Source organism: Branchiostoma floridae, chromosome 5 (assembly GCF_000003815.2).
Source record: "Branchiostoma floridae strain S238N-H82 chromosome 5, Bfl_VNyyK, whole genome shotgun sequence".
Lineage (NCBI taxonomy): Eukaryota > Metazoa > Chordata > Leptocardii > Amphioxiformes > Branchiostomatidae > Branchiostoma > Branchiostoma floridae.
Window position 1 is genome coordinate 11816853 of NC_049983.1, and position 11200 is coordinate 11828052.

Below are 11200 nucleotides of genomic sequence, written 5' to 3' on the forward strand. Positions count from 1 at the left end.
ACTAATTTTAACGTTTTGTAGAGCGTGCCATGTGAAGGCAGGGAGGAGGTGGACGATACGGCAAATCACATAGAAATTCACGAAGATTCATTTCTGGAGCTATCAAGCATTATATTTATCAGACAATGCACGTTTTATATTAGCTCAATTGAAGCTACCCCCTTTATGAAAGCAGGAGACGAGTCCACCTGTGAAACTAGCAGGAGATGACGTGTGTATTAGATCATAGTTTCGGAACACCTGAAGTGTGAGAGGTTGCCAGCCAATCGCAGCCTGCCAGCTCACCCACAGGTGAGGTCTTAGGTCACTAAGCTTTCAACTAGAAACGTAGGAATAGAATTTCTGACAAAAAAATATTTTTTATAATGGATATTAGATTATTTTTGTGAAAAATGAAGGATAAATATTTCTTAATCTGCTGTTCACTTGGCTGGGAATTTTCCCATAATTCACTAGCTAAGGTCAAACATTGAGTGAGCTGACCCAGGCTAAACGGGCGTATTTTGTGACGGAAGTGTTAACGTATAAATTTGCCAATGCTCTTCGGTGCACACTGTTAATCTATGTCTTAGCGGTATGTAGAAAATGGACTGTGACTCAGGTATGTCGATATTCTTTTTACTATAACGGACTATGAAACGAGTATGTGAAAACAGATGCAGGTAGCATGGTATCAATCATTGTTCCATGCAGGTAGTCGTCGTGATCTTCGCTTTATTCCACCTCACGATATTCCTATGCCGTCAGTTGAGGTACTGATGATATATCCCGAATAGGAATGGCTTCCTGGAATCCCCATCCTTCTGATGGTGCACGTGATACTGAAGATTTGGAAGAAAAGCTACGCCAAAGCGAGGAATTAAGAGAAGAAACGGCAAGAAAACTCGAGGAAGAGACTCAGCTGAAAGTCTTCTACCAAGGTCAAGTCAGCCAGTTGGAATCCAAACTTCAAGACCACGAGGAAAGGCTGTGTAGTCTGGAGAGAAAAATGGCCTCGCTACTGGAGAAGCCCCAACTTCAACCGGTGGTGAGCGAAACAGACAAGCTAGCGGGGCAGGATCAGAGCAAGTCCGGAGACTCCCAAGGGTTGGTCAATCGGGAAATAAAAGCTGGCGAAAGTGAGTTTACTTCACATGCTACACACACAAACACAGACACGGGCCCAGACACACAAACACACTCGCACACGCGCGCGCGCACACACACACACACACACACACACACACACACACACACACACACACACACACACACACACATACCATAGTCATTTGTAATCGATTGTAATGTTCTCAATGTCAGCTGTAAGTTTTCTCCAAAACATTAACTCATAACATTCTCCGGTGGGATTTACTCCCTATAGCATGTACCTTCGGCTTGGATCCTGCGACCATTCATGGCAAGTTAGAGACTCAGGAAGACAGTGATAAGGGGAATATTCTCATCAAATACAACGGAGACCAAGAGGTTGTCAACACCTTGGGTCGGTTTGTGGGGAAGTCCCACACTGCCCTGGGAGATGTACTGGTCAGTGGAGGGAGGATGTACTGGGAAGTGGACGTGCACAAATCCAACCACTACCGCATCGGTGAGCATAGTGTATTATATAGTCTCACAAGCATCATAGATATCCAAAGTTTTGTCATTCTTGTCTTCAAGCTTTGCAAAAACGTTTTTGCAGAATTGGGGTAGACGATAAACCAGGGTTGACCGAAAAACCACAGTAGGTCTGCACCTTCATAAGTAGACTGGCTTTGTGTTTGAATTCTAAGGTCACTTATATACATAGTTAATGTTACATACCGGTTTGGGTGTACAATGTAAGGGTAACTGATAGCTGCCTGCTTTTCGTTATGAAGGCGTGGCTACGAAGACCGTTAAGCGTGACAAGTGGATCGGTGACACCAAGAAGTCCTGGTGCATCAGGAACAACGACGGGGAGGTGTCCGCCCGACACAACTATGAGGACTGTGGTCTGCCGCTGGTCCGGAACCCGCCAGTGATCGGTGTTCTTCTCGACTACGACAACGCGAAGGTGATCTCATGTGTATCTTGGTCTTCTAATGTATCAGCGTCGGTCTTCTAACATGAAATAGTCATAAAATGTTGTTTGTTTATCATGAAATAACAGTTATACTAGTACAGTATACTATTTCTAATTTGCCATTCTACCTCGCTTCATGACTTAAAGCTACAGGTGATGTTTGCAAAAAGTACAACAAACAAAAGAAATACGCAGTTGATATAGAGATCCTCAAAGACATGTTCCCATAATATACATTATAATAACAGAGGTTTCTTTGTAAACAATTTTGTATTTCTGCATTTTGCAGAGAGAGGACAGAATCGGGAGCTATAATACGGCTGGATACCAGGCTAATGATTTTGTCCTTCTCAGGTCCACTTCTTCGATGCCGACAGTAGTAAACACCTACACACATACGAGGTTGACGTGAGCGAACCCGTTCGTCCGGCGTTCCAAGTAAACGAAGGCTATGTGGTAGTGGATACCGCAGTTTCTCTTGCTAAAATGGAGGAACTTCTAGCTGTCATGGACGCTGCTAGTAAGTCACCCTCTGTATACGTAGTGTTCAGCCTTTGGTACGTAACAGAATCATTCGGGGGAAAAGCGTAGGGAAAAGCCTCAAATCGATCTCAATACCCTACACCAATAAAATCGTAGGAAAGGCTTCTTTGTAAGTTGAAAGATGTATCGCTTTATCAACATATGTTGGGTGATTTTAACCAAATTTTTGTTGTACATCCACAGGCGACAGTATTCCTGACGTGAAACATGAGGCATCTTTGCGCAAGACTCGTAAGTTCATCTAAATTCTCATAGTCTACAACTATCTTTCCTTCCAATGTCTAATTTCAAAATACGAACAAAATATCCCCATCATTCTATAACCTCTTCTTGTACCCTCACACTACTAGGGTGACGACACAGTTGTCTACATATTTATTGAACATCCCTCAAAGGTACAACACGTTAACACCATGTCAAACAATACTATCAACGTAAAACCTTTCCTTTCCGTAGGTTTCTTCAATGACGCCAGACTGACAGACCTTTCCAAATCCCTCGGTAAAGAGTGGCGGCAGGTCGCCAGCTGCCTCGGTCTGGAAAAGGTTCAGCTAGACAAGGTGGAGATAAATTACCCACGTGACCACAACCGGCAGGTTCTAGAAGGCCTGTCTGCTTGGAGGCTTACTATGAAGGTACGATATGTATTTAACATATGTATTTGATTCACCTTAACGACTACGGAAGGTTGCGGAAAGGTCATATCATAGTTCCATTGGCCTTTACGACACCGTAAACACTGCTGAAATGTTTTTCCACCTTTAAGCCTTTTTCCATAGTTAAGTTAGTCTGCTTAAATATTCGTTTTCGTGCAGTGCAGATGCAGCACTGGCTTAAGATATATCTTCAAATTGACATGTATATTCAACAAGTTTGTTCTACCGTCGTCGTCACAAAAGTTAATTCCTGTGATTTTGATGTTTGCAAATATGCCTTCATGACTCGAGTACTCGCTTCCCTGACATTAGGACGATGATGCCATGTTGGAAGAGCTCACATCATGTCTGCGGAAAGGGGGCCGTTCCGACATGGCAGAGAAAATACAAGAGGAATACGAAAAATCTGAAAACCCTTCCTAGAGGACTGAGTTTGAATCTAATAAAATATTCACAATCATTTCTGTCCCCTTCTCTGTTCTTGTTTTTATCCATGTAATACATAAAAAACGAACGATTGAATCATTGACGTCGACAACCACACCCATTCTGAAAGGATGATGCCGTGTTGAACACAAGCTGAGAAATTTGGGCAATTTTTTGTGTGACCCACTCACGCAAGCAGGCCTGGTGCTCGTTCAATGAGTTTACAATGATAATGGGTTTTATATCACTGGACCGAAAATCACACACGCTTTCTATTGGTATATAATACATTGAAATTGATGCAGAAACAGCTGAAATATGACCTAGCAAAGCTAATATTCCAAACTTTTTGTGCCGAGTTTATATTTTTCGTCACCCATCTCTGTCTTTGTCTCTCTGTGCTATCCAGGTGTAATTATGCATGTCTAACAAAGTGTTTGAAGAAATACATGACAAACGGGCATGTTGCAACGCTGGGTGTAATGTCAATATTATGACTGGCTCAATTCACTCACAATTCTTATAGTTGGTCTCTGTAGAAAAATAAATATACGGGTAGGCAATGTCCAAACGAACCGGAAACTGTAATGTACAACAGTGGAGATTCTTGTGTAGATGCTAAAAGTAACGTACCTTCTAGTTGGTGACTTCCATTAATAAATAATCAACATACCATTTGTCAAAATCTGTATAAAGCAGGAATTCTAAAAGCTTTCAAGGGCTGAAATTTTAGACTCAATAGTGATCTCCCGGACCATACACGGTTACAAATAATAGATTGGTCCCATTCAGAGAATGACATGTGCCTTGGATCAACTGTGACTGGTAGATCACTCATGCAGATCAACCTATACATTAAAAGCGGCCTTTCACTATTTGTAGTCACGCAACATTTGTACTGTTTTGTGTGATGTTGTGTTTTGCTTGTATCCCACCGCCGACTCCAATTGATAAGACTTTAATTGGCTAGGCTGCAGGCGTTTGGGAATAGACCTCATTCGACATTAGTTCAACGTTTTCTCTCAAGACGAGATGGATTTATATCGTAAGCAAGATGCAGATGAACAGATAGAAGATGCGGTTTTCTCGGTGACAAAACTGCCCATTCTTGGCGAGAACAGCCAACTACAGAGGCGATTTCTTTCCCAAGTGAAAGATGGTGACAGTGCCGAGGTGGAAGAGATGCTAACCAAACATGTCCATGACGTGTCATTCACCATCGACTGCCTGGACCCATGTGGCCGTTCTGTTGTAGAACTGGCGACGATCCGGGGTAACCAGGAGATGGTGGAGACATTACTGAGGCATGGAGCGGACTTGGGAGACTCGCTACTGTACGCTGTGGACTTGGAGAAGGAAGACATCGTAACAACTCTGCTAAGTTACCCCCGGACAGAAGGTAGTGAATTCAGTACAGACAAGGTGTGTGCTTTTTTATTTATTCTCAGTCTTGCCCGGGGTATGGAGTTGATGATGAAAGGGACAACAATGCCATAGGTATTTAAGTATTCTCAGTGAGTCTACCAATAGTACATACAATGTGACGCAGATGTCGAATAAATGTTACAATTTCTGTTCGTTTACTTTAGATCATGTATTTTCTCTTTGTCCGTCCTAGTAGTGTAAGTTATGAAATAGCACCGGATTTGGGTTCTGGATTTGTTTGTCCTGTGTTGAGTAATTGTGACCGTAGTGAAGGCAAACTATGAGCACTTGGCAACCGCTGTTCAGTTTTTCACTGGAGGTTCAACAAAGAAAACACCTCCTCTTTTCGAGCTTTCCTACGCCTGTTCTGTATGAAAGAGATCAATTTACGAATTGCACAATCCCTTTTAAATAATTGACAACGCCCTGTAAGGCTATTAAACGTCACATTTCCACAAAGGGCCTGGCAGGGCAGTTTTGGGGAACGAAAGGTACGATATAAAAGACAACAAAAACACAAAAGTCAAAACGGACCAAAATAATTCAACAGCATGCCTTGTAGATATCTATTAGCATAAACGTATTTGGTCGGGCCCCGGGTAGGAAAGTGACGTAGGCCTAAGATACACTTCCCTGATTGATGATCGTAAAACGTTTGGTATTTTTAGTGCCTTCTACTGGTAGTGTGAAACCCTATCTCAATTCAAGCAGTACCGGTAAATGCACTGTTTAAATATCCATGCTTGCAGGGCACACCCAAAGAGTCACTCTTTTCCTCGCACGTCACACCACTCCTCCTAGCGGCGCATCGCAACAATTACAGCATCCTAAAGCTCCTCCTGTATCACCAGTGTCCTCTCCCCATCATTGGTGACGTCAGCGGTTCGACCGACCACAGAGCCATGCTTGACTACTACCGCGCCGTCACCAGCCCTTCTTACATCCTCCTCACCAGCCAAGATCCCTTCGAAACCGCCTTCAAGCTCAAGGAGGAACTGAACAACATCGTCTCTTGTCTTGAGACTGGAAAAAGGGAATTTCAAGAACTCTCTGCCCGTCTTGAGGAGTTTACTGCAGAGCTTATAAATTTCGCCAGGTGTCCCAAGGAGGTCATGACCGTTTTGAACGCTGGCGACAACATGGAGGACATCGCAGGATTGCGCATGCGTCAACTTCAAAAGGCTATTGAAGTAGGGCATAAGAAGGTAAGTCTAATATGATTGCATGATCTGACCAAACAGCGGTTGGCATTATGAGATCAATTTTGGATAGGGCAATCGACCAGACTATCATTCAATACTATGAGTGGGAAGGTATTTATACCATTGACGATATTAAGACAAAGTTTTGGTGCTTAATGCCCATTTTTTTTCCATTAATATGTACCCAGTGATGATGACAAACAGACGACGATAATAAGGCTTTGTTGTTTGAGTCTGGTTCAAATGTTTACTATTACACTTGTTTATCCTTTATAGTTCGTGGCGCACAACAAGTGTCAGGAGTTGTTGAATCTGCAGTTCTACCGACGTCATCACGGCGTCTTATACAGCACAACATGGAAGAAGATGCTAGCCTTTTGGGTATGGTGATTCTCATTGTTGTCTGAATTAACACTGATTCCTATTATAAAGACCCTGCAAACTGCGCTGCTTTGAAAATTCTTTGCCTACACGTTCTGCAGTTTTGTTGATTAGTGTTGTTTGCCACAGATATGCAAAGTCTTAACTCCGGTGCTGGCACTCGTATATATGGTCATCCCAAAGGCATATCTCGGAGAGGCCATCGCCTCGCCTGTTGTCAAGTTCAACATGAGGTCCTGGTCTTGGCTCCTTTTTTTGACGATCACGATACTACTCAACGGTGACCTGGAGTCGACTGAAGCCTACGTGCTAATAGGGACATATTATTGTTGGGTACTAGGTGAGAGATTACGATTTTGTTTCAAAATGATATATTGTAATATATGTGGTTGAATAACTTAATACAAGCCAGGTCTAGTCAGTTGTAAAACAACATTTTATATCTCACAACTTTTCCAACTATCACGTTTTCTGTCCTAAAATACTATTCAGGGCTAAATAAATGTGTTAAATAATCAAGTCTAAATAAATTCTAATTCACATTCACAAACATGCTTCTCATGTGCAGCTAATTCTATGGCTAATATTTTCAATGCCACACTATTCCACAAGTCTGCTTCTCCCATCGTAACTTTTCGTTACAGGAATGGTGTGGGAGAAGGTGAAGGAGATTTGGACCGCTTCAGTGGACGCCTGGAACAAGTGGGACATGCTGCTGCTCCTGTGTCACGTGACAGCTATGGGTTGCTTTACGGGCGGTATTGTCGCTATTCAAAAGGTAATTAACTGCAGATCAGTTGTTAGTTATCGGTTAAAAAAGTGATTCTAGTTACTAGAGTCTGTTCCAATATGGCGAGCCATCTGCTTCGTCTTTAAATTACCCCCTTTGCATCGTTCGGCACATTTGCTGCGTCTCACATCCCACCCTCTCGTTTCATCTTTGTGATTAGGACGTCAACCTCCTGTTTAATCCAGGAGAGTGGAACCCCTTCTTCATCGGCAGTTATTTTCTGGCGATAGCGGTCATCCTCAGCTTCGCCCGGTACATGAGCATGTTGATGTTTTCCGAGACTATTGGCCCGCTCCTGCTGTCCATGTACAAGATGGTTGTGGACATCTTCAGGTTCATCATTGTGTTTCTCATCATCATCGTCGGTTTTGCCACTGCCTTACAGCGCCTGTATAGTTCACCCAGACCGGACTCAGGTATATCAAACATTATTAGTATCCTAGAAATGATTTGTATTGGATAATAGATTGTAAATCATCGATGTAGACTATCAAGTTGCCACGAGCTGCTTAGGCCACATTGGTTTGATATTATTGATGGCATTCCATCTGGATATCCCAAAACTGTTTTAATGTGAGAGGGCGAAAATAAATCCAACAGGGGACTCTTTTAGAATATCTAACATGTCATAAATCTAGTAACGCAAATTAACCACAGAACATGGTGTAGCAAACATGCAACAAGTCTTTGAGTATTAAAGGACCTGGTAGGGTGATAGTGATCGAAGGAGGTAGATTACTAATATTCAGTTCTTGCCTTGCCTTTCTTCTCAGTGTTCATACCCCTACAAATGTCTGGAGTAATTTTGACAAACCCGCTAGCGGTGTTTCTCCGCATTAGAAATCAGTGGGACCATAGCAATTACTTCCATACCACGTACATCAAAATTTTAGTAAATTGTCACTGCCATTGAATCCATGACTAACTTACCAGACTGATACCGCTCTTTTACTGTTTCAGATTGTCTTAAGGAATTTTACCAAGCTCGCCGAGAGCAACATCAAGCTAACAACACCAATGTCAATTTCACTGCAGAAGACTTCTGTTACTATGGCGACTTCGCACAGTATGTGGTACTCATTTAGCTTAAGATTAATCTGCATGATACATAGAAAGGACTAATCTAATGGTAATGTGAGATGGTGTTCTAGAAACACTTGAATTACATGTCCTAAAATTAATTCCACATTTCGACATACTATGACTAACCATTCAATGGGGACTGTAATGTGTTGATTTATTTCAATGGATGTTCCAAAACAAAGGGATGATGCCAGGTGTTTGCACCTGATAACTACGAAAAGTCTATCAAACATAGAGATAAAGATGCAATGTCGGCACTCCGGAATGTCACGCAATATGTCTATATCAAATGGATTATACAAAGTCTGGTGTTCCTTGAATATAAAGAGGTATTTTCACGATAGGAGCAAATGAAATGTCGAGATCACATGAAGAGTTCACATGCATTTTCAACCCACCAACGTGGCCTCCATTTACATTACGTCACAGTCATGAGACTGCAAACACTCTATGACAAGCAACAGGTGTGTTTTTTCATACCTACACTGAAAGCATGTTTTAAAGTAATTCAAGCAAACAATTATGCAATATTTTCCCCCTAGTTTGCACAAATCCATTTTCTACTTATGCTGGACGCTGTACGGAAAGTTTGAGTTCACTGACCTGGACGTGACGGCACCAAACGCAGTCCAGTTTCCTGTAGTGTCCATCTGGCTGAGCAGAATCCTGTTCATCACCTACATCACAACCTCCATCATCATCATGCTCAATATACTCATTGCTATGATGAGTGATTCCTTCTCTAGTGTCTCGGTAAGTAGGTATAGTGTCTCTCTGGCCTTAATCTTAATGTATTAAGATGCCCGCGTAGGATTTAGAGACAGATAGTGAAGGAAATAAGCCTGTGCAAAACTTTCATATCTTAGACATAGAAACGAGGGAAACAAGTCTTTGAAACATGTCTCTTATTCATTAGGATACATACCTCAAAGACTACCATTGCATCGGGCTGATAGACTCAACTTGAAGCTTTACTATGCTAACTCAATTCATTGTTGTTGGTCTTCTTCAGTCCGACGCTGAGGTGGAGTGGCGCTTCGCCCGTTCCCGTGAGATGCTGAAATACATCCCCAAAGGCCGCACGCTGCCGCCTCCCTTCAACCTCATCCCCAGTCCCAAGTCGGGCTGGTACTTCCTGAAATGGCTCGTTCTGATTTGCCGCGGCCAAAAGCTTCAAGAGGTTAGCAGAAATAGGTTCCTGCGACTTGCATTATCAGACTAGCACGTTACTTAAGACATTTGATTGCTTGTTTATAACATCATGGAGAATAACTTCAGAAAAGGTAGGTTGTTTTGTTTCCCTCGCAGCTTATCGCTAATTTGGATACGTACAATTGTGAGATAACGGCAAAACAACATCAAAATGGAACATTTGCATTTGGTTATTTATTTTACTCGTTAAAATAATTCGATCTGTGTAATCTTCTTTTTTTATGTTTCTGTCAGAAGGACGAGATAGAGTTGAGGCAAGCCCACGGAAAGTACAAGGTAATGGTGATGTTCCTACTTTATCATCATAGTTTCTGTCGATTTCACGTTTGATTATGTTTGTACAAAATATTCCATCTCAGAGTGCAACTAAACAGCTATCATCGGTTCTTAGCATGATGTATTGCGTAAAGCTAGTTTTGTCATTCAGTTTTTTTTGTCATCTTTACCATATAATGTTCCACCAAACAGGTGACCGTCAAACGGCTGAAGGCACGATACCTGCTGGCGTACCGTCTTCATCGGGATCAGGCTGAAGGGTGACGCTTTAACAGTCAGCAGCAACCATGACATTGCGTTTATGCTAGCGTAATATACCTGCACTTGATGTTTTGAATGTAGACGGAAAGATCTTGTTAAGCATGCATGGGAATTAGATACTGGAATTGTTAGCTCTTATTTTGATGATGTCTTTATCCCAAAAGACAGTATTGTGGAGTCTTTCGTCAGCCATGCTCCAAATATATTTTTCTGTTGTCAGACACGTCAGTGTAAAGGATCTACCTGATTGGTGCACGTTTCTAAAATGGTCTACTGCACTATTGTCATGGCCGAAGATGTCAATGTACCCCCTTTGCCTTGCCTGGTTGTTTATCTGTCTATTTGTTTGTTTGTTTGTTTGTTTATTCATTAGACATTGCAACGTAACGACAGAGGTAGGCTTAAGGGTTTTTCACGTAAAATAAAAACGGAAACCAAATGCCGTGCAACCGAGTGTCAATTGTTCACTCGATACGAGCCTCATCACTTTTATTAACAGAAAACATCTGCTCTACAGTCATGAGAGACACACAATATAGGTAACACACCATAGTTGAGGCATCAAATATTCATTCAAAGAAGGAAACCTGTGACATGAGGAACACAGACGAATGGGCAGCTTACGTCGCATGACTACTGGCGGACGAGAATCACCTGTTTCCTTCAGTTCATTTCGCACACGTCTATATAGATAGTGTACGTTTAAAAGAGCACGTTGGACTTTAAATAGAGACCTAACGTTGACTGTGGTGGAATCAATTATTTAGAATTACGCCACCTGAATTATTGTCCTAATAATGGATAATTGGCCTAACGACGTGACACACCCATGCCCGGTATCAGTCGAACAAAGCCTCTCACAGCTACAGCATATAGCTAAAGTTTGTCCTCTAGACGAGAT

The 11200-nt window shown here is 42.1% G+C and overlaps 2 protein-coding genes across 2 annotated transcripts; both read left to right on the plus strand.

Moving 5' to 3' along the window:
- The first annotated feature begins 445 nt into the window (after positions 1 to 445).
- Positions 446 to 3704, plus strand: LOC118416176 (E3 ubiquitin-protein ligase TRIM62-like). Its single transcript, XM_035821256.1, has 8 exons — positions 446 to 601; positions 777 to 1118; positions 1364 to 1599; positions 1838 to 2035; positions 2399 to 2564; positions 2771 to 2818; positions 3044 to 3222; positions 3556 to 3704. Exons 1-8 carry the CDS (start codon positions 586 to 588, stop codon positions 3664 to 3666), a joined length of 1296 nt encoding a protein of 431 aa, XP_035677149.1. The 5' UTR covers positions 446 to 585; the 3' UTR covers positions 3667 to 3704.
- Positions 3705 to 4578: 874 nt separating this feature from the next.
- On the plus strand, positions 4579 to 10728 carry LOC118415209 (short transient receptor potential channel 4-like). The gene is made up of 11 exons (XM_035819606.1): positions 4579 to 5091; positions 5844 to 6299; positions 6573 to 6677; positions 6807 to 7017; positions 7322 to 7455; positions 7628 to 7883; positions 8428 to 8533; positions 9093 to 9303; positions 9563 to 9730; positions 9997 to 10038; positions 10231 to 10728. The coding sequence occupies exons 1-11, from the start codon at positions 4702 to 4704 to the stop codon at positions 10300 to 10302; spliced, it is 2151 nt and encodes a 716-aa protein (XP_035675499.1). The 5' UTR covers positions 4579 to 4701; the 3' UTR covers positions 10303 to 10728.
- The last annotated feature ends 472 nt before the right edge of the window (positions 10729 to 11200 follow it).